Raw genomic sequence first — 23,332 nt, 5'->3', positions numbered from 1 at the left:
TGTCTGCTTTCCAGAGAGACCACTCTTTCCGTGACTCCCTTGTTCGCTCCACACTGCCCTCCAACCCCACCACACCTGGCACCTTCCCCTGCAACCGTAGGAAATGCTACACTTGCCCCCACAACTCCCCCCTCACCCCCATCCCAGGCCCCAAGATGACTTTCCATATTAAGCAGAGGTTCACCTGCACATCTGCCAATGTGGTATACTGCATCCACTGTACCCGGTGCGGCTTCCTCTACATTGGGGAAACCAAGCGGAGGCTTGGGGACCGCTTTGCAGAACACCTCCGCTCAGTTCGCAACAAACAACTGCACCTCCCAGTCGCAAACCATTTCCACTCCCCCTCCCATTCTTTAGATGACATGTCCATCATGGGCCTCCTGCAGTGCCACAATGATGCCACCCGAAGGTTGCAGGAACAGCAACTCATTCCGCTTGGGAACCCTGCAGCCCAATGGTATCAATGTGGACTTCACCAGCTTCAAAATCTCCCCTTCCCCCACCGCATCCCAAAACCAGCCCAGTTCGTCCCCTCCCCCCACTGCACCACACAACCAGCCCAGCTCTTCTCCTCCACCCAGTGCATCCCAAAACCAGTCCAACCTGTCTCTGCCTCCCTAACCTATTCTTCCTCTCACCCATCCCTTCCTCCCACCCCAAGCCGCACCTCCATCTCCTACCTACTAACCTCTTCCCACCTCCTTGACCTGTCTGTCTTCCCTGGACTGACCTATCCCCTCCCTACCTCCCCACCTATACTCTCCTCTCCACCTATCTTCTTTTCTCTCCATCTTTGGTCCGCCTCCCCCCCTCTCCCTATTTATTCCAGAACCCTCACCCCATCCCCCTCTCTGATGAAGGGTCTAGGCCCGAAACATCAGCTTTTGTGCTCCTGAGACGCTGCTGGGCCTGCTGTGTTCATCCAGCCTCACATTTTATTATCTTACAGTGTAAGTCTCACTGCCTTGCATGGGAATGCCTCAATTTTAAAAAAAGAGGCCTCATCAATGAGACCAAACATCCGTGGGGAAAACTTACATTTCCTATCAACGAATAACTAATCTAGACAAGTGCCAATCACTCAGCTTGACAACTCCTCCAACAGAAACAGCCGTGGTGAATTCCACATTCACTTTTCTTAACATAGCAGTCATGCCTCTATTGACAGCGCCCTCACTTCTGGGTCTGGAGTCATGTCTTCAGTTTTCACTGCACTGAACTGGGTTCATATCCTAAGCTGAAACTTCCAGTGTAGTACCAAAGGAGGTTCTGACAGATGCTGCCTTTCAAATGAGTTATTAAATTGCTAAACACTCTGATGCATGTATAAGTTCCATTATCTTGAAGAAAAACAGTAATGGGAAAATAGTTATCACTCAACTAAAATCACTGATCGGATGACCTGGTCATTATTTTGTTGCTTGTGAGAGATTCATTTGTCGAAATTGGCTGCTGCATTTCCTACATTGTAACAGTGAGTATATTTCAAAGAGAGCTTCATTGGCCATGAAATACTTTGGGACGTGCTGAGATTGTAAAGGTGCTATATAAATGCAAGCCTTTCCTTCTTTAATTAACACAACTTATATCTACCATCTTAATGAGTCTTGGTTGCTCTTGGAAACGGTTTGAAATTCTCCAAGGAACGTGGCCTTGTTTCACTGAGCTACACAGACAAAAAAACGAACTCTGGCAAATGACTGCAGCTTAAATAAGTGAACCAAATGCAGAACAAGCAAAGCATCTGTGTGAGAGGAGAGGAAGCGATCCAAATAGGGGGAACAGCGTAAGGAAAGACAGTGGTGAGTAGAAGTGCTGAAAGCAGGGACACAGTTCAAGTGTTGTGCAACAATAATACTGTGGGCACCTTGCTGCAGCATATAGTGATACCACACGTTAGGATCAGAATGGAGATGATGGATAATTTGCATCATTAGTCAAGGGACTTTGTTTGCTCAAGTTTTGACCATGAAATTTAAGGATAGTCTTCTAATGTTTTAACCAGCAAAAACTAAGGGTTACCATTTGAACAGAAAGGTGACTGGAAGCTGATTTTAACACTTGGAGCATAGAGAAACAATCCTGCTGTACTCCAGAGATTCTGTTTACTCTCATTTGGGTCATGATTATATCATAACATCAGAAACTAATATAATAATAGTGATATATTAACGATATCAGAGTCATATCATTAAGTAGAGTTGGCAGGGCAAAAGCAGAATCTCTAACCAGTTGTGAAGAGAAAGTGTGTATAAACCAAGCTTGAAATAAAGTGCTCATAATCACTTTATTTAAAGTGCAGAAAGTTTTAAGGTCTCCGACACTTTACTTTGGAGACTAACCAGAGTTAGATCCCAAATACAGAACAATGCAATGATCTTGGAAACTGTTGGGTTTAACCCAGTCTCCAAATCACTGGTGACCACAAGATGCCAACACTAGTGTCAGTATTCACTCTCTGTCATTTCTGATGCCCTTCCTGCTTCAATTATTTCTCTCTGGGATGCCAGATAAAATTTTATTTTGTTGTATTCTCCCTCTTGCTGCCTGTCACCTCACCTGCTACATTTAGAACTCGCAAAACGTAAGAATATTTCCAGCCCTTTGTACTCAGTTCCCCTACAGATTCAAGATAATCTGCCCTATCATTGACCTCACCCCAACTGTTTAATCTCCTGATTCCCAAACAAACAGTAAAGATTTTCATTTGATATTGATTATTTAACTTTGGCCCAATCCTTCCAACCCCAGAAGCACAGGGATCACTGAGTCCCATGTGATTGGCGGGGTTTTTTCCCGATCCAAAAAACCTGAATTTAATTTCATAATAATCACTAGCCAGCTCTTTGTAAAGGATTTTAGTGCCGCACTGTGAACAGCTTTTTCTGTATATGATTTGTCTCTAGACTGTATTCCTGATCATAGAGTCACAGCATGATAGAGCTGTACAGCACTGAAACAGGCCATTTGGTCCAACTTGTCCATGCTGACCAGAATCTGAAATTAATCTAGTCCCATTTTCCAGCATTTATCCCATATCCCTCTACACCATTCCTATTCAGTAATTGTACCAGCCTCTACCATGCCCTCTGGCAGTTCATTCCATACATTCACCACCCTCTGTGGGGAAAAAATTATCCTTGACATCCTTTTTTAAATCTTTCCTCTCTCGCCTTAAACCAATGCCTTCTAGTTTTGGACTCCCCTATCCTGGGGAAAAGATCTTAGCTATATACCCCATCCACGCCCTTCATGATTTTATAAACCTCTATAAGGTCACCCCTCAGCCTCCGATGCTCCGGGGAAAATAGCCCCAGACCATTCAGCCTCTCCCTACAACTGAAACCCTCCAATCCCAGCAACATCCTTGTAAATTTTTTCTGCATCCTCTCAAGTTTAACACTATCCTTCCTATAGAAGGGTCGTCAGACTTGTATGTAATATTTTAAAAGTGGTCTCACCGATGCCTTGTACAGCCACAACATGACAACCCCAACTCCTGTACTCAATGCACTTACTAATGAAGGCAAGTGAACCAAAAAGTCACATAGACCCACATCTGAAAATCTATCTTTCGTCTCCATGTGTGTCTCTTGTCCCAAATTAAAGTGCTCATTTTTGTCTATTATTCAGTCACTCCTTTCTTCCTTGGTACCCCTGTATGACATGGGTCCATTTTCTACATTTCAAGCTGTTACATAAATTTATAGAATTTCCTGCTTTGCCTTTGAGAAAAATAATTAAAATTAACTCCCGCTTCCTTCTATTTCTTTTTTAAAAAAAATCAATTCTTCAAAATGTTGGACAGAGGAAGATTATCATTTAATCAACATTTGACCATGATAGAAAATTGTTATTATGATTGAAAAAGGATCCAACAAATTGTTTACTTAGTATCATAATTGCAATTTATGAGGCCTCCCAAGTCCTAGACTCAATGCATTGGCTAAAAATGGCAAGAATACCAAATGCCTTCTTCACTATCCTGTCAACCTACAACTTCACTCTCAAGGAACTATGACCCTGTACTACAAGGTCCCTTTGTTTGGCAACACTCACCAGAACCTTTCCATTTGGTGTATAAGGCCTGCCATGATTTGCTCAACTAAAATGTAGCACCCTCATATCTATCTAGATTAAAATCCATCTGCCACTCCTTGGCCCATCGACCCATCAGCCTATCTGATCAATGTCCTGTTGTACTCTCACGTAACCTTCTTTGCTGTCCACTACACTTCCAATTTTGGAGTTATCTGCAAATTTACTAACCATACCTCCTATAATCACAATCAACTCATTTAGAAAAATGACAAAAAACAGTGGACTCAGCACCGATCCCTGCAGCAGACTGCTTCCCACAGGCCTCCTGTCTGAAAAGCGACTCTTCACCACCACGTCTGTCTCCTACCTGTGTCTTCTCTTCTTTGTTATCCCTTACTGATGTTAGCAGGGTAGCTTGGAGTGTGAGTTCACATCTATTCTGAAACTAAGTCTATCTCCTTACATCATTCGTTGATCACTGGCTTTTGCCCTCTCCACCTGTCTATCCTACATTAGTACCTTGAGTGGCTAGAATTAATTCAACCTTAAATGTCAGCAAAAATAAGGACATTCCTCTTGTCTCCTCTACAATTGATGGACGTGACCTTGAGATTATCAATTTACAGGACAGCACCTCGGTGTCCAGCTCAACACTGCACTCAGCTTTCTCCTCCATATCAATGCCCTGCCATCAGAGCATGCCTCTCCTGTCCATGCCACCCTCTCTGATATCACCATCTTCATTACTTTGAAACACACTTGTCATAGGATTCATTGGTAGCCTTCACTGACACGGTCTTTCACAAGCTTCACAAAATTGCCACTCTGTTTGACTCATTCCTATCAGCTCTCAATTCTGTACTCACACACAAGCCATCATTCTCTCCTCTTCTACACAGAACATTGAACATGGAACATAGAACAATGTAGTGCAGAACAGGCCCTTCGGCCCTCGATGTTGCACCAACCTGTGAACTAATCTAAGCCCCTCCCCCTAAACTATCCCATCATCATCCATATGGTTATCCAAGAACTGTTTAAATGCCCCGAATGTGGCTGTGTTAACTACGTTGGCAGGCAGGGCGTTCCACACCCTTACCACTCTCTGAGTAAAGAACCTGCCTCTGACATCTGTCTTAAATCTATCACCCCTCAATTTGTAGCTATGCCCCCTCGTACAAGCTGAAGTCATCATCCTCGGAAAAAGACTCATGCTAAAGGCCTTTAAGGCCCAGAGAAATTCAAAATTCTTCTCCTTGATTTCAGACTTCAAAAATATATTGTGCCTTTTGTGCCCTCAGGATGCACCAGTTCTCCAAATCAGTCAAAAAAAATGAAAGCGCTGCAGATGCTGTAAATCAGGAACAAAAACAGCATATGCTGGAAAAACGCAGCAGGTCTGGCAACCTCTGTGAAGGAAAAAATCAGAGTTAATGTTTTGGGCCCAGTGATCCTTCCTCAAAACCCAAGTCACCAGATCCGAAATGTTAAGTCTTTTTTAGCCAATAACACCTTTAAAAGTGTAATTACAATTGTAATGCAAAAGTGGAAGACAAGTTGTGCACAGCAAGGTTCTCAAAAACAGCAATGTTTTAATGTGATAATGTGACAATGTGATAATGACCAGATAATCTAACTTAGTAATGTTGGTCAAGAGATAAATTAGACATATAGATAAGGTGAGGGTAGATGTACTCAAGGATGAAGGAGGGAACTTATGCTTGGAGCCAGAGAAATTGGTTGACGTCCTTAATCACATTGCCAAAGGCAACTGGGCTGACAAGGTGGCTCAGTGGGTAGCACTGCTGCCTCACAGCACCAGGGACCTGGGTTTGATTCCACCCTTCGGTGTCTGTCTGTGTGGAGTTTGCACATTCTCCCCGTGTCTGTGTGAGTTTCCCCCAGGGGCTCTGGTTTCCTCCCACAGTCCAAAGATGTGCAGCCTAGGTGGATTGGTCATGGAAAATTGCCCATAGTATTGAAGAATGTGTAGATTAGGTGGGTTACGGGGGATGGGTCTGGGTGTAATGCTCTGACAGTCAGTGTAGACTTTTTGGGCTGAAGGGCCTTTTCCACACTGTAGGGGGATTCTATGACAACAACAATGATGATGTTAAGATTAGGCAGAGGTATGTTGATATTCCAGGGAAGGTCAATATAAAGAAGGAAGAGGTGTTGGGTGTCTTAAAAAAAAACAAAATGGAAGGTAAGACCCCAGGGCTTGATGGGATCAATCCAAGGACACTGGAGGAAGCAAGGGAGGAAATTGTTGGGCCTGGTGTCTTTATATCTTCCTTAACCATAGATGAGGTCCCAGAAGACTCGAGAAAAGCACATGTTGCTCCTTTGTTTAAGAGGAGCAATAGGGATAATCCAGGAAATGACTTTGAAATATGGGCCTCAACTACAAACACAGAACACAGAACAATGTAGCGCAGAACAGGCCCTTCAGCCCTCGATGTTGCGCCAACCTGTGAACTAATCTAAGCCCCTCCACCTAAACTATCCCATCATTATCCATATGCTTATCCAAGGACTGTTTAAATGCCCCTAATGTGGCTGAGTTAACTACATTGGCAAACATGGAGCTCGATCCCACAGCCCTCTAATCCCCAGAGTCAGCGTCATCATCAGTAAGAAACTGAGAGTGCAACATTCCTCCAGATCACAACTCTGTCCCTGAAAAAGGAGAGTCCAAGATAACAAAGTATGGGGCTGGATGGACAGAGCAGGCCAAGCAGCATCTCAGGAGCGCAAAAGCTGACGTTTCGGGCCTAGACCCTTCATCAGAAAAGGGGGATGGGGAGAGAATTCTGAAATAAATAGGGAGACTGGAATCTCTCAAGGTTAGGTTTTGAAACTCTTTGCCTTGGAAAATGCTTTAAAAGCTCAGTACATGCCAGAAAATAACTATACTAATAAACTATTAAGTACAGATATTGCTTTAAAGAAACAATACTGAGTTCAATTGGATGATGTTGAATTTGGAAGAATTACTTTACATTTTTCATTTCTCTTGATCTGTTCTGAATTTGATGCATCACTCCAAGAAGACAGTGAGCCATCATCTCTTAAGATGAAAGGTGATGTGAAAGAAGGGCCATGGGTTAGCAACTGGACAGAAAGGGGAGTGGTGAGGACTGGTGAGGTGGGGATTTCCTGGAGCTGACAAATTAATTTTGCCGTACTGATGTTGGGTTATACCTACCATTGGAGCAGGGTGCGGAGTTAGAGAAGGTCATTAAAATAACAAGTGCTTCTTCTTTTCTCTCAGTTTATTTACAACCAAAAGATTCATATGTTGTAATTGTTTGTGCACACTAACTTGCTTGATTTATTTTTCCAATTACTCTGTTGAATTGGGAAGTGGACAAAATGCTTCATGTTACATTCGAGTCCTTGCTCCTGCTCCTCTTCAGCAATAACATTGAATGTTCCTTCATCAGAATTGGAATTTTAATTTCATATTTGACTGAGAATCATCTAAAGTATTCATCAGCAAAATTACATAATGGCCTTGATGGTAGTAGCCTTTATGTTATCATGTTGCCTAAATCCCCATCATTAAATGAATTGCTGTGGATTCTAGAGGATGGTAGATTATAAAGTCAAATTTGTCCGTGTAATGATGCCTTCTGGTTTAATCCAATGGCTGCAATGTAACAAACTAAAGGAGCTTTGAGCTAATTTCCTTCAGCAAAGGCTGTTACCGTGGAGATTAAAGTGATAATCTCTCTAATGTGCAATAATGGGCACAGAGGAAAAATTACAGTGTGAAGCTTTCAAGAAATATTTATCAATTCATTACAATAGAATACAGAATATCATTATTCATCCCAAAATAACATAACATGGTCTAACTCAGTTAACACCACACAACAGTATTGACCCCTCTGCACATTTTTGTAACTTAGTTGCTCATTAGATATGGCATCACCAGCAAGGCTAGCATTCACTGCCTATCACAAATTATTCTTGAAAAGGTTTGGTGTCATCATAGATATTTCAGAAGGTTATAAGATGTAGGAGCAGAATTAGGCCATTCAGGCCATTGAGTCAGCTCCACCATTCAATGAGATCATGTCAGATCTGATTATCCTCAAATTCACTTTTCTGCCTTTTCCCTATGAATTGTCTAAAATTGTCTATCTCAGCCTCCAGTATGCTTAAGGACCCAGCCACTAAGCAGTAAAAAAAAGTTATAGAATCACTACCAACCGAGAGAAGAAATTCCTTCTCATCTCTGCCTTAAACGGGCAGCCTCTTTATTCTGACATTACGCCCTCTGATTCTAGATTCGCCCACAAGGGGGAACCAACCTTTTGAACATCTACCCTTTCACATCCCTTATGTTTCAGTAAGGTCGCCAGTCATTCTTCTGAACTCCAACCTACTCAACCTCTCCTCATAAAGCAGTCCCTCTGGACCTGGCATCAGCCTAATGAACCTTCCCTGGACTGCCTCCAATGCCATTATATCTTTCCTTAAATAAGGGGCCCAAAACTGTTCATGGTATTCCGGCTATAATCTGACCAATATGGTTTTATCAAGATCTCCCTATTTTTGTAAAATAAAAACTGAAAGAACTGTGGATGCTGTAAATCAGAGACAAAAATAGAAATTGCTGGAAAAGCTCAGCAGGTCTGGTTGCAGCTGCAGAGAGAAATTCAAAGTTAACATTTTGGGTCAAGTGACCTTTCCTCAGAACATTCTGAGGAAAGGTCACTGGACCTGAAACGTTAACTCTGATTGCTTGAAAAGCTCAGCAGGTCTGGCAACATCTGCAGAGAGTAATCAGAGTTAACGTTTCAGGTCCAGTGACCTTTCCTCAGAATGTTCTGAGGAAAGGTCACTTGACCCAAAATGTTAACTTTGAATTTCTCTCTGCAGCTGCAACCAGACCTGCTGAGCTTTTCCAGCAATTTCTGTTTTGGTCTCTCCTTATTTTTGTGTTCTAAACCCCTTCAAATAAATGTTAACTGAGGCTAATTCCATTTGCCTTCGGTATTACCTGCTGAAATTGTATGCTAGTGTTTTGCTTTTCATGGTCAAAGATTCCCAAATCCTTCTGTGCTGTAGCTTTCTGCAGTCTTTTTTCGATTTAAATGATACTTAGCTGCTCTAGTTTTCTTTTGAAAGTGTATAATGTGACATTTCCTCATTCTATATTCCATCTGCCAAGTTTCTGTCTGTTCACTTAACATGTCTGTTGACTTTTTGTATCATCCTCACCACTTGACTTACCACCTATTTTTGTCCATTTGTAAATTTGGCTGTGGTTCATTCACTTTCCCCTCTGGAGTCACTGCTGTATTGTAAATAACTGTGGCTCCAGCACTAATCCTATGACACCCCACCAGTTATAGGTAACCATTCTGAAAATGCACCTCCCAATTACCAACTTTATTTTATCCTCAATTCTTTCTTCATCTAGTTAGCTAAACCTCTAATGATGTTAATATGCTAAGTCCAATGCCATGGGCTTGTTAAGTAGTGTAACCTGGTACCTCGTCAAACACCTTCTGAAAGTCCAGCTATATTACATTTTCCTTGGTCTATCCTGTTTGTTACCACCACAAAGGATTCAAATAAGTTCATCAAGCATGATCTCACCTTCATAGAGCCTTGATGACTCTACTTAATGATACAATGTATTTGTAAATGCTCTGCTATTACATTTTTTTATGATAGATTCTAACATCTTCTCAATTACCCTCAAAGTTTATCTTCTCTCTCTATTTGTGTTTTCTTTTTCAGTCTAATGTTATTCTTAACTTCCCCAGTGAATCATGGTTGGCCTATCCCCTTCCTAGAATCCTTCTTTCTCAATAGGATATATCTTTGCAGGGAGCCATGAACCATTTTCTTAAAACTCTGATATTGTTTCTCAACTATCTTTGTTATAAAACCCCTTTCCCAGTTCACTCCAGCCAGGTCTGCCCGCTTTTAGTTGTAATTATCCCTACCTAAACTTGTTTCTGACTCAGATTCCTCCCTGTCAAACTGAACATTAAATTCTACCGTATTATGGTCACTGTTTCCTAGGGGATCCTTTACTTGACATTATCTATTCAGTCTGCCTCATTACACATCACCAAATCCCTGGTTAGATTCACAACATATTGCGCTAGAAAACTGTCCCAAATTGCCATTGTGTACGAATGCTCCTACATGGTTATCTATGTCAATCCCAATCTACATGAAGATTAAAGTCAACCATGATTGATGGATTGCCTATCTTTAGAAACTAGAATCAACCACATTGCCTATGGCCCGGAGTTAACTGGAGGCAGCCTGGGTAAGGAATTCCTTCCCAAAATGACATTAGTGAACCAAATGGGATTTTACTACCCAGTTGTTTCATGGTCACCATCACTGATGCTTGCATTTTATTTCAATAATATTGAATTCAATCCGCAAAAACCTACATTAGTGTTTCCAGATTGTTAGTCCTGACTGTTGGATTATGACCCGAGGAACATAAACGCTATCCTATTCTGTGTCCAATGCAGCTGAGACAAAGAACATATCCTGCATTGCAGCAACTCACCAAAATTTTCTCAACAGTATCTTCCAAACCCATGACCTGTGCCATTGAGAAGGATGAGGGCAGGATATACATGGGAATATTAACGAATCCAAGTTACACACCGTCCTGACTTGAAACTACATCACCATTGCTTTAGAGTCACTGGATCAAAATTCTGGGACTCTCTTCCTAATAACAGCGTCAGTGTGCCTGCACCCCAAGCACTGCACAACTTCAAGGCGGCAGTTCAACACCATCTTCTCCAGGGCATTTGGGAAGAACAATGAGTGTTGGCCTAGCTAGCAATGCGCACATCCCATGAATGAATGAATGAAACAAAGTGCCCAACCAAATATCGACCAATACAATATTAACCTAATATAAGGTAGTATTTAAACCAAAAACTGCACAAATCCAGGGTAGCCCCATCAACATAGCAAAATCTGTATGCTACAGTCCATTCCTTCACAATCTCCCACAGTGTTTGTTCCTGGAGAAGCCACCTCAGCAGATCCATTCTTAGCCACTAAAATATTCAAATTCAAAAATCGAATTCTTATGCATCCCAAATTCACAGATTGGTAGAAGTCACCAAGCTGATAAATGAATTACTACATTTCAAACATGAAAAACGGAGTTACTTTCAGTTTTTGTTTATATATTTAAATCTTTTCTTCTCCAATTGGTTATATTTTCATGTGTGCTGCCCACCCAGTAGTCAATATAAGCTAATGACCTGGTTAACTATCACTGATGCTTGGACTTTGTTTTTGTTTGTACAATTTGAATTTTGACCACACCTCATACGGAGGGCTGATGATTGTGCAGGTATTTCTAACCATGATGATCTGGTCATTATCACCTTCCTTGTGGAACTTACTGTGTGTGTATGACTCCATTTCAAAGGTCACTACATATCCTAAGTATTTCATTACTATAGGGCACTTTGGAATACCCTCAGGTAGAAAAGGACATTATATAAATGCAAGTTCTTCCTTGTATTTCCACAGCATTCCTGAACGACATTGCACCTGCATGATTGGCTCAACCCCTGGTCTGTTCTGTTCTTCTACTCACACTTCCATCTAGAGCTTGCATACATCTTCACCAGCTATGCCGACCTGGCTACTGATCAAAGGAGATAGTCGGTCCATGTTTGTCCTTGTGGGTCTATGAAGTTGCCTGAGCCCACTGCTTGCTACAGTTGTCATATGATGACATACACCTTTTAACTTGAACTACTGTCCATCATTATCTACTTTGACAATATGTGATATATTAATCCTATGACCTGCAGGCAGCCTGAAGCAGCAATGATTGGACTATGAGGGGAGGCAATGGCCTAGTGGTATTATCACTGGACTGTTAGTCCAGAGACCCAGATAACATTCTGGGGACCTGAGTTTGAATCCCACCATGGCAAATGGTGGAATTTAAATTCAATAAAATATTTAGAATTAAGAATCTAATGATGACCATGAATCCATTGTTGCTTTTTGGAAAAATCCATCTGGTTCACTAATGCCCTTTAGGGAGGGAAACTGACATCCTTACCTGGTCTGGCCTACATGCGACTCTAGACCCACAGCAATGTGGTTGACTCTGAACAGCCCCCTGGGCAATTAGGGATGGACAATAAATGCTGCCTGGTCAGTGATGCCCTCGTCCCATTAATAAATAAAAAAACCTATGGTGTGCTATACTGAACTCACAGTGAACATCATCTTTCTACAATCCTATCTTCACAAAGAATCAGTATCATTCTTTCACCAAGCCTTGAGGGAGATTGGTACATTTACATCTGAGAGAAAAGTATTAGCCCAGTGATATAATGATGAGATCAAAAGTCCATTCAACTGCATAGTTTCCAGCATACAAAATCTGAATGTGCAACATATAGCCAGACATAAATTTAAATGTTTGGTAAACTCCAACGGAATCCCTTTCTTTTAATCTTTCCTTAGTTATTTGCAAGTCTGATTAATGCAACCTTCACTTACTAACTAAACACACACTTTGTTCTGCAAGTTAACGTGTAGAATGATATTTTATGTTGCCATACTATCTGCAAACAGGAGGAGGAAGTGGCAATTTTCACCCCAAACCACACAGTGTCATCAGTACCACTATCTTGTGAAGAGACGTGGCGTGCCTGTAGCTGTGCTTCCCTCCTACACTGTTTCTAGATTATGCACTCACTGAAGTCATTGGTTTCTAGACTGGACAATTACTGAGCCATATAGATGTTCTGATCTTGCAGATGCAAATTTCCCATTTTCCTTTGAAACCAGACCTTCTAGATTGCAGTGTCAGGTTTTCCATTAAGTAAACATTAAGAATTCCACAATTCTTAATCCACTGCAGTGAACAAAGGCAAAATACTACAAATATCAAACCCTTCACTTTGCTTCTTTCCTCCCCTCTCTGCTTCTGCACGCACTTACTCTCTAATCGCCGATGAAAGATCATTGGCCAAAAAAAGTTATAATGGTGAGGAAAATGTAATTACGCAACAAGTGTTTAGATCTGGAATACAGTTTGAGCTTATTGAGGAAGCAGGGAATTGAGGCTTTCAAAAGGGAATTGGATCTTTATCTGAAAAGGAAAACATTTGCAGAGCTAGATTGAAAAGGTAGAGGAATGGCATTAAGTGAATTGCTCCTTCAAAGAGGCATGATGGTTTTATTTTATTTGTCCATGGGGAATGACTATCACTTGCTGGACCAACATTTATTGCCCATTCTTCGTTGCCCTTGAGAAGGTGGTGACGAGCTGCCTTCTTGAACTACTGTAGTCGACCTGCTGTGGGTTGACCCACAATGCTGTTCAGGAAGGAATTCCAAGATTTTGACCCAGTGGCAGTGAAAGAATGGCAATATATTGCCAAGTGGCTTAGAGGGGAATTTGAAGATAGTGGTGTTCCCATAGGTCTGCAGCCTTTGTCCTCCTAGGTGGAAGTCGTCATGGATTTCAAAGGTGCTGTCTAAGATCTCTGGTGAATTTCTTACTAAATTTGCAGATTACACCAAAATTGGACAGTGAAAAAGTTTATTTCAGAGTGCAATGGGACCTTAATCAGATGAGCCAATGACAGAGTTTAAATTAGATAAATGCAGATGTTGCATTTTGGCCAGGCAAATCATTGCAGGACTTACAGCATTAATGGTAGGGCAATGAAGAGTGCAGCTGATCAAAGGGACCTTGGATTACAGGTTCATTGTTCCTCAAAGGTGGAGTCACTGGCAGACAAGGTGATAGGGTGACATTTCGTACACTTTATTGGTCAATGCATCAAGTAGAGGAGTTGGGAGGTCATGTTGCAGCTGTGCAGCACATTGTAGTATTCTACAAGTGGCCTAACCATTCAACTCTGGTGTCCATACTAAAGGAAGGATGTTGTTAAACTGGAAAGGGTTCAGAAAAGATTTACAAGTCATGGCCAGGGTTGGAGGGCTTGAACCATAGGGAGAGGCTGAATAGGAGGGGCTATTTTCCCTGGAATATCAGAGGCTGAGGGGTGACATTATAAAGGTCATCAGGGACATAGAGGGGTGAATAGCCAAGATCTTTTCCCCCAGGATAGGGGAGTCCCAAACTAGAAGACATAGGTTTAAGGTGAGAAGGTAAAGACAGGAATGAGCTTCCAGAGGTGGTGGAGGAGGCTGGGACAATTACAACATTTAAAAGGCCTCTGGATGGGTACATGAATAGGAAGGGCTTAGAGGGATATGGGCCAAATACTAGCAAATGGGATTAGATTAATTCAGGATACCTGGTCAGCACTGACAAATTAGACCAAAGGGTCTATGACTCTATGAATGGATTTAAATCCTGCTGTGATAGCTGGTGGAGTTTAAATTTGATTAAAACAAATCTGCAATTAAGGAGGGTAACGATGATCACGAAAATGTTTTCGATTGTTGGAAAAACCTGCCTGGTTCACCAGTACCTTTTAGGGAAGGAAACTGCTATCCTCACCTGGTCTGGCCTACACCTGACTCCAAACCCACATCGCAGAGGTAACGGCCTAGTGGTATTATCATTAGAACTGTTAATCCAGAGACCCAGGTAATGTTGTGGGACCCAGGTTCGAGTCCTGCCAGAGCAGGTGGTGGAATTTGAATTCAGGAAAGAAAATTTAGAATTAAGAATCTAATGACAACTACGAATTCATTGTCAATTGTCAGAAAAAAAAACAAACTGGTTCACTAATTTCCTTCTGGGAATGGAACAGCCATCCTTTCTTGCTCTGGCCTATGTTTGACTGACTCATACTGAGGGATGGGCAATAAATGCTAGCCTAGCCAGTGACATCCTCAACCCGTGAAAAAAAAACAGGGTTTGATAGGGTCAATCTAGAGTGGATGTTTCCACTTGCAGAAGAGACCAAAGGCTAGAGGTTACAAACTAAGATAGTAAAACAAAAGATAATCAGCAATAAGCTCAAGAGGGTGTTCTGAGAAATCACTTTACCTAAAGAAATGGTGAGATAGTGACATCAATACCCCAAGGAATGGATGAAATGAATATCACAAGTGTCTTTCATAGAAACAGGTGAAGCAGAATGGAATAGAGGAAAGGGTGATCACTGAAAAGCAGGGCAAGACCCATGTCTACCATATACACAAGCGAACAGCTGTGTGTGTGCACATGTGCAATTACTTCTTTGCTTGATATTGGAGAGAACGGCAATCAGTGAAGTGCAACTCCCTGTAACCGAATGAAGATTCTTTTGATTGCCCCCCGACAAAATAAAAATTCAACACATGCCCCAGAATAATTTTAAATCAATTAGTTTATAAGTTTTACTCAGACTCCAATCTGTACAAGTCTTTTTTTTTTAAAATGTCAGTAGCTTCAAGAATAGAAATTCAATACAAATCCACAATACATAATCAACTGCATTTTTTCAACATTTACAAAACAAGGGTTGATACATTTACACTCAACTCCCTCTGACATCAGCACTGATTGTTCCAAAGTCCTCTATATATTAAAAGGACATACATGCTTATTAACAGAGTATGTACAAAATATCAATAGAGTGGACAGTCACAGTTAGTCTGCATTGATTTTGCATCAATCACAAAATATATCTAGATTTAACAGGCAAGGCCATTTGTAAAGGGATACAGCTTTTTGTTTTATGATTTGTCCAGGACTATTTTCACAAAAGGAAAATCCTCAGTTGGTCACACAGATACTGAACCAATTTAAATATTTTGGAAGAATTTGTCTTTTGATATGGAGACTGTGGTTTGTGCTTTTTGCCCAAACCAAAAGGGGCAAGGCTCAGCAAAGGGATAACAGTCCGCTTTAAAATTAATCTGCACAATTTCTGAAAGAGCCTACTGGGCCCTAGGCTCGCTGTGAAAAACCTTGTCCACATTTCAGTTTGTGAAGCATCAGCGTGGGACACTACTGGTGAGAAAGGGCCAAATGGCCTTGAAAAGCCAATGTGGCAAATGGAAAATATTCCTACATGTGGCACAGGTAGGAGGTCTTGAGGTTAGATTAGAAGTTATTTAAGAGAGCTTTGTTCTGCATCTAACCAGAAAACACGATTTAACATAAATAGGAGGAGGAAAAACATAAGGAGATTTATTTTTATTGTGCAGTGAGTTATGGAATCTGAAATGCATTGTTTGAAGGGACAGTGGAATAAGAATCAAGAGTACTTTAGTGAACATGGATCATTTGTACAGCATGAAGAAAATGAACTAATTGGACTGCACTTTTTAAAAACTGATCAGTCTGAATTGCCTTGAATCTGCATGATTGTATGATAGCCCTGTCTATGCTGAATTCTGGAGTGTTTGATACTGGAGCCCCAAAAATACCATGATTTATAATCCATTGTGACAAAAAGCATTTTCTAAACTGCTGACATCTCAGTTTGATGTGTGTGCACTTATTTCCCAGAATCGTAATGTTATTAAAGGTTTTACTTTTGTGAATGCAAGTTCCAGACATAGACCAGCATAGGGCATCACTTATTCCCGCATTACATGGTCACTGCACAACAGACTTAAATGTATAATTGACACTTAAACGTAAATAACACTCTCTGGATAAACATCCACTCACATTTCACAACAGAATTCAAAACCAAGTTGTATCTTAGTATGATTATGGTTGTGAAGTCTAGTGTGATTTGTAATCTATTCCTGGAGATTTTATCATGCGACCCCTTTCTCCTCGTCAAATCATCCCATCCTGTCTAATGTTCTTATAACTAACAAAATCAGAAAAGGACATATTCTCATGACTGGTCTTCTACAATAGGGCTGCTGCAGGAAGACAACATCTTGGTCAAAAGGCTCTTAGGGGTGGCACCACTTATTTGTAAAGTTTTCAAAAATTCAAATTATTTGAGGCAGCAAGTAATTTAATAAAAGATGAAAAGCTTCATTGCAGAAAGAATTCAAGTTGCAAGGTTTAGTGAACTCAAACTTTGATGGCTACAAAGGTTAAAACTTTCCTTTTGCAAGGAGTGGGCTTTTATCACTACTGGTCGACAGAGTATCCCACTCTCGAACTCCACAAGACAGGGAACGTAATTATGGTTAGAATTTTCATTTTTTGCTTCTTGTTATCATGATTTATCCATTTGGAAAGGTTGGGGCAGTTGATATAGGAGCAAAAATGATGTTTTATATCAAAAAATATTCTGGTTGGACATTTACTTGAAGATTTCATCACTGACCTATCCCCGCTAATGATCTTGCTCAGCAAAACAGTTCTTTCTATCATTTTCAATATTAACAGGGAAAAGCGTTCAATGAAATTGGGGAAAAAAACTGTTTTTTCCATCTCACGCACCCACCCCACCCTCACCAATGATTTTTCTTCTGGCTATTGCATGCCAAGGCCAGAGATTAATCTTTAATTCCTGGAGGGTTGAGAATCCAGAGCAAAAACTGGACACTTGAGGAACCCCATCCCCTGGATTCAGTACAATGGCAAGTGGATCAGCCCAGATTCGTTTTGAAGTGGAGGCGGTGGTGGGGTGGGGATTTCCACCATTTTACAGTGCCATCATGTCAGTAAGTTGAATTCTGGTACACTTTACTGATTGTACAAAACATCACTTGTGTGGGTTATCTCGAGTGTCACAGGCCATTGAGAGCTGTACTATCCCAGGACATTGTACCCACTCAGCCCATGACTCTTAGTCTGGATTAACACACATTGCAAATGTCTGAATTCAGATTTGACTCCTGTGTCTCTAAGTGGCAGGGGCTTTGGGAGCCATAATATATGAATCTGTAAGAGACTCTGAATGAGAAGCGTACAAAAGGGGATTCTAAGTCAAGAAAGATCATGGGCTAAGGAGTAACCTGGTGGAGGCTTTAAAAATCACAAAGGTGTATGATGAGGTAGAGATACAGGTGTTGTTTTTGTGGGTGCAGATGGGTCCAAATTAGGCTTCACAGACACAAGTTAATCACCCACAAATCCAACAGGAAATTCACAAGAAGCATCTTCATACAGGGAGGGGTTAGGATGCAGAACTCACCACCACGATGCCAATAGCAGAGATCCACATTTAGAGCAAAGCTACACAAGTTCAGATGAGAGGAAGGAATTGAAGCGTGTGTTGTTTAATTGAGATGAGGTAGGGTTGAAGAAGGTTTGTGAAAAATTGATGAGTTAGGCATATGGCTTCTTTCTGCTTTTACCCTTGATATACATTTCCGACTATTCAGAAACTAGATCTAAAAGCACTTTTCACATATATGGATACTGTGGGTGACTGCAGAACATAAGCTCAGCACAGCAAGCATGCAAAGGAACTAAATGGCCTGCTCCTGTCCCAATGTTCCTCAGAGATTCTTTAGCACGAGGTAAATCTGAAGTTGACAGATTCACTGAGGGCCAAGAATGTGGGGGAATAAAGGAAATGAACTCTGTTTTGTTGACTCACTGGGTTCATCATCACTGCCGATGCTCCTGGGTGGGGTTTTCTCAGAATTGAAGATCAATGTCCTGCATACATTCCAGAAGACAATTCAAACAGCACATTAAACACTTTTTTTTAAAAAGGAAAAAAATGTTGGTGTTAGTTATGAAAATATTGGTGATGGGGAAATAAACCACCATGACTGACCAGTTAAAAATTAGCCAATAGAATAACATAGCTTTGCTTTCCAAATTGCTGTCGGAAGACCATGCGTAGTAATGAGGAATGTGTCAGGTGACAAATGCTGGGGATATGGGGGCTGGTTTAAACCAGGCAAAAACATTCAACCAGAGTTACAGTTCTAAACTCTGGAATTCCCTTTCCCGATTGATGCCTGAACTATCTGCTTTGAGGAGGAGCACAAGGGAAGTTGGTGAGTTCTTCAAGAGAGTGAAAGACATGGTGAAGCAGCATAAAATTTGGAGAGTGATTCACTCAGGACAAAAAGGATCAAAAAAGGATACAAGAGAAAAGCAGGAATAGGGCACCTAGTTGGATGATCAGCAACAATCCTAATGAATGGCAGAGCAGGCTTGAAGGGACTACTCCTGGTCCTTTCCTCTACACTTCATTACAGGCAGACACAACTGCGGGACTGACACTGGGATTTAGGGAGAAACAAGAGAATGCTAGCCCTCAATATTTCAAATAAAATCCTTCCAGGTCAAACAGCAGTGGCACCCCAAGGACACAGTGGGAATAAACTGCAAAGTTATATCACCGAATCAGGAAACCTCAATCAGAATTGAGCTTACTGGTAAACTTCTAATTTAACAAATACTTAAAACAAGATCATTTAATATAAAACAAAAATCAATTTGATCATTTCTTTATTATGTGATCAATTAGTCAATCATGTCTAGGGAATAAACTAAATTAAAGACAAGATATCAACATAAAGATTTTTGAATTCTTCAGTAAATTAAAATCTGAGATATAATCAATTAGGCGTTAAGTGAAAGCATTCACTTTTTCTCCCTCTAAAAAGATGTCAGTACAAGGGACCAGGTGATTGGTGGCTAGCAGTGAGCTCTTATTTAATCAAGTCTTAAGTTTATTTGTGTGAAATAAATTAGCAATTTAGTTAACAAAAATATGCAGATGCTACTGTAGTCAAAGGGGCAGTAGTTGAGATATAAAGGAGGGTGAATAATTGAAATAGGGAGGGGTATTGGAAAGCTTGGCTGTATTTAAAACTGATAAGTCACCAGGACAGGATGAACTGATTCAAAGATACTGAGGAAAACAACAGCACTAACGTATCTGCAATTTCCATTCACTTCCCAATTCTTCTTAGATACAGGGATGGTGCCAAAGAAGGGAACAAACATAAACGTTACACCTTATTTCCAAAAAACATGTGTTTAAAATCAAACAACTACAGGCCACTTTAACCTCAGGGAAAGCTTTTAGAGGGAATAATCTGGGACAAAAATCAACAAATTATTTGGATAAATGTGAGCTAATCATTAAATCCATGCTGCTTCTCCCAAAAGTCAAATTTTCTTTATTCATTCACAGGATGAGGGTATCACTGGCCAGGCAGCATTTATTGCCCATCCCTAATTGCCCAGAGGGCAGTTAAGAGTCAACCACGTTGCTGTGGGACTGGAGTCACATGCAGGCCAGACCAGGTAAGGGGGCAGTTTCATACCCTGAAGGTCATTAGTGAACCAGATAGGTTTTCCCAACAATTGACAATAGATTCACAGTCATCAGATTATTGATTCCAGATATTTATTGAATTCAAATGCCACTATCTGCCGTGGCGGGATTCGAATCCAGGACCCCAGAACATTATCTGGATCTCTGAGTTAACAGTCCAGTGATAATACCACTAGACCATTACCTCCCTTTTTAGCTTGGTGGAATCTTTTGATGAACTAACAGGAAGCATTGATGAGAGTAATGTAGTTCATGTGGTCTGCCTGGGCTTCCAAAAGACATTTGATAAAGTATCACATAATAAGGTTATCAGCAAAGTTTAAGGTCATTAAATAAAAGAGACAGTGGTAGCAGGGAAGTGAAGCTGGGGTGAATAGCGACGGATGGTTGTTCCTTCCTCCAATCCAAAAAAAAACACTATTCTCTAGGTTTCAGTACTGGGATTAATGCTTCTCTTAATACGGTTCCATGACTCTAGACCTGTACAAGAAACAGTCTCAAAACGTGCAGATGACAAAACTTGGAAACAAGTGCAAGGCGGACAGTGACAGACTTCAAGAGGATGGGCAAAAGACAAATGAAATTTAATTGTGAATTGATGCATTTGAGAAGGAAAAACAAGGAGAGAAAATATGAAACACAACACAATTCAAAAGGGGATGCAAGAATAGAGAAACTTGTAGGACATGTGCACAAAACCAGTGTAGATGGCAGGACAGTGGTTAATAAAGCAAACAACATCCTGGGACTTATCAATAAGTAGGAGTACAGAAGCAAGGAAGTTATGCTAAACTTTAAGAAAACACTGGTTTGGCCTCAGTGGGAGTATTGCCTCCAGTTCTGGAAGCCACACTTTGGGAATGATTTAAGGGCATTCAGGGTTCAGAAAATATTCTGAAGAATAGTTCCAAAGATGAGGAATGTCAGTCACATGTAGAGAGACTGGAGGTGTTGGGACCATAGAGGTGTTCAAAATCATGAGGATTCTGGGAGAGAGATTCAGTTGTGGCTTTTAAAATGAACTATTTAATTATCTGAAAAGAAAACTGCAGGACCATAAGCAAAGCATAAGGTGGGTACCTGCAGGGAGCCAGCTGGGACACAGTAGGCTGACTGGCCTCTTTCCGTGCTAGAATCATATCATGATTCTAAGAGTAAACTTCAAGTGGTTTCTGCAAGCTCCACATTAAACAGTCTGTGAATATATAAACAGTAGTTTAATCCATAAATTAATGAAAAACAAAATTTGTGCAATATAACCCATCCAGGCATTCATTCAGAGTTAGGCATCTCAGCACAAAACACCTGGAACGTCCCTGGGTTCAGGAGAACATTTGCCTCCCCAGCAAATAGCTGCGAGTTAGTAACACCAGTCTTTCTCAGCAGAAAGTGCAAATCCATCATCCATCATTCGATTGTCCTGTCCCATCCAGGCGTATTCCAGGAGGAATTCTGTCACTTCCCCAATGCATCCTCCTCCCCTCCCTCCACCACACCACTTTTTGGAGCGAGCAACGGGTTGAAATAAGCTTCAGGAATAAGGAGCATTTCAGGAAAGTCGACGAGCATCCCTCTGTCATAAGTGGCCCCTGACATAGCAATCTGGTCAGACTGTGCCATTCGCAGTGCCCTTGGTAACCCTCCAACCTGCCACAAAACACAGCAGAATGAGAAGTCGCAATGACATTCGATCAAGCACAGCATGCATCCGATGTACCAATCTTGTGCACACAAACCTGATATCCACAACCTACCTACTTCCATAATATGGCTACAATATCATAACTTCATTTAAAATGACTTTTTTCCCCCAAAATGAAGCGTTTGAGAACCAGCCCCAGTTCTCCATCTCAACACCATCAACCTAACCTTTTGTTCATTTCTCCGCATCTCCCCTCTATGTTTTTCCTCAATGCCTCAGCACCATTCACCATCATCACTCCCATGTTTCAGGCTCACAACTGGGGCCTGGAGACACCTCTGTTGATTGGACAGAATCTAGGGAAAGACTCAAGAAATGTTTATCCACAGATTTCACACAAAATGGGGCCGAGAACAGAACTTGGCCTAAGTCAAGCAGGAAAATTTAAGAGTAAAACAACCAATTCACGTCTTTCTCCACAGCAAGTGAGCCAATAGGAACCCTGCATAGTGCGGGTTCAAACTTGTTAACCGAGTCAGTTGAGACGAAACCACATACAAACTTTTCTAAAATTAAAGCAATCAAATGCAAAAAGATTGTTTCTAAAAGTTGGTCAAATGGTTCAATTTTCAAAGATGTTCTTAATCTCCTGACCAGAACTGGGAGGACAGGTCTATTTCCAGTAGGTTTCACCCCCCAACAGAACGTCTGGGGGAAATATTGAAGAAAACAGAAAAAGACAATATTAACTCAATAAGAGATAGAGTGAGGATTTGGCTTTACTTGTTTCAGATGGTTCAAGCAATATTCCTGGGACAGCTACGTCTGGGTGTCCATGTCCTGTTCGTGAGTGATGCAGAGCCGAGCTTCCCGCAGAGAAAGGTAGGCTTCCTCTTCAGGGTCATAATAGTAAAACTTCCGCAGATACGATATGAGGGGTCTGAGCAGGATCAGGAATGCAAAGTCAGTTCACAAAGGAAAGGCAGTTTAGCAAATCCGACCTGTTCAGATGCAACCCATTTGATGCACCGTGCCTGCCCCCTTTTCTATGAAGGAGCTGGTCAGCTCGTGCCACTTACCCCTCCTTATACTAAATCCCTGTACATTTTTTCCTCCGCCAAGTACTCTTCCCAAGTTCCTTTCAAAACTGAATACCATTGAATACTTTTTCTACCACTTCGAGACATAGTCAAGATTCGGCCTGCACTGGAGTACCTGGAACAGCTTTAAGTCCCAGTGCTATATTCATGCACATATCTTTTAAATTAATCTTACTGCCAATGCACCCCAAACCCACACATCCCATCAGTCCTCTCCCCTAAAGGGGTGCAGCTCTAAATACACCCCAACAAGCAAACCATTCACCCCCACACAGACCCTGCCCACCCACTCCCTCGTCCACCAACTCAGCCAAACACTATACAGTCCCCAGCAACACAAAGACCCAAGCAGCAGAGTGTCCGTCCATCCATCCCTCCCTCACCTGCCC

The 23,332-nt window shown here is 41.3% G+C and overlaps 1 protein-coding gene across 3 annotated transcripts in view; it reads right to left on the bottom strand.

Annotated features, from left to right (window-relative positions):
* Positions 1 to 15,350: 15,350 nt before the first annotated feature.
* The window catches only part of socs7 (suppressor of cytokine signaling 7), a 58,083-nt gene continuing 50,101 nt past the window's right edge, over positions 15,351 to 23,332 (bottom strand). The window contains exons 9-11 of one of the 3 annotated variants that reach the window (XR_007250429.1): positions 22,627 to 22,783; positions 21,282 to 21,848; positions 15,351 to 18,562 (exon numbers count right to left, since the gene is read on the bottom strand). Coding sequence is in view for 2 of the 3 variants with exons in the window: in XM_048560684.1 (XP_048416641.1) it covers positions 22,663 to 22,783 (121 nt within the window). In the remaining variant the exon portion in view is untranslated. Of the gene's footprint in view, positions 18,563 to 21,281; positions 22,784 to 23,332 lie in introns of those variants that run through there. The other 2 variants (XM_048560684.1, XM_048560682.1) reach the window with 2 other exon arrangements.

This window comes from Stegostoma tigrinum, chromosome 31 (assembly GCF_030684315.1).
Source record: "Stegostoma tigrinum isolate sSteTig4 chromosome 31, sSteTig4.hap1, whole genome shotgun sequence".
Taxonomy (NCBI): Eukaryota; Metazoa; Chordata; class Chondrichthyes; order Orectolobiformes; family Stegostomatidae; genus Stegostoma; species Stegostoma tigrinum.
Note: the sequence above shows the minus strand (reverse complement) of the source record. Positions and strands in the feature narration are given on the sequence as shown.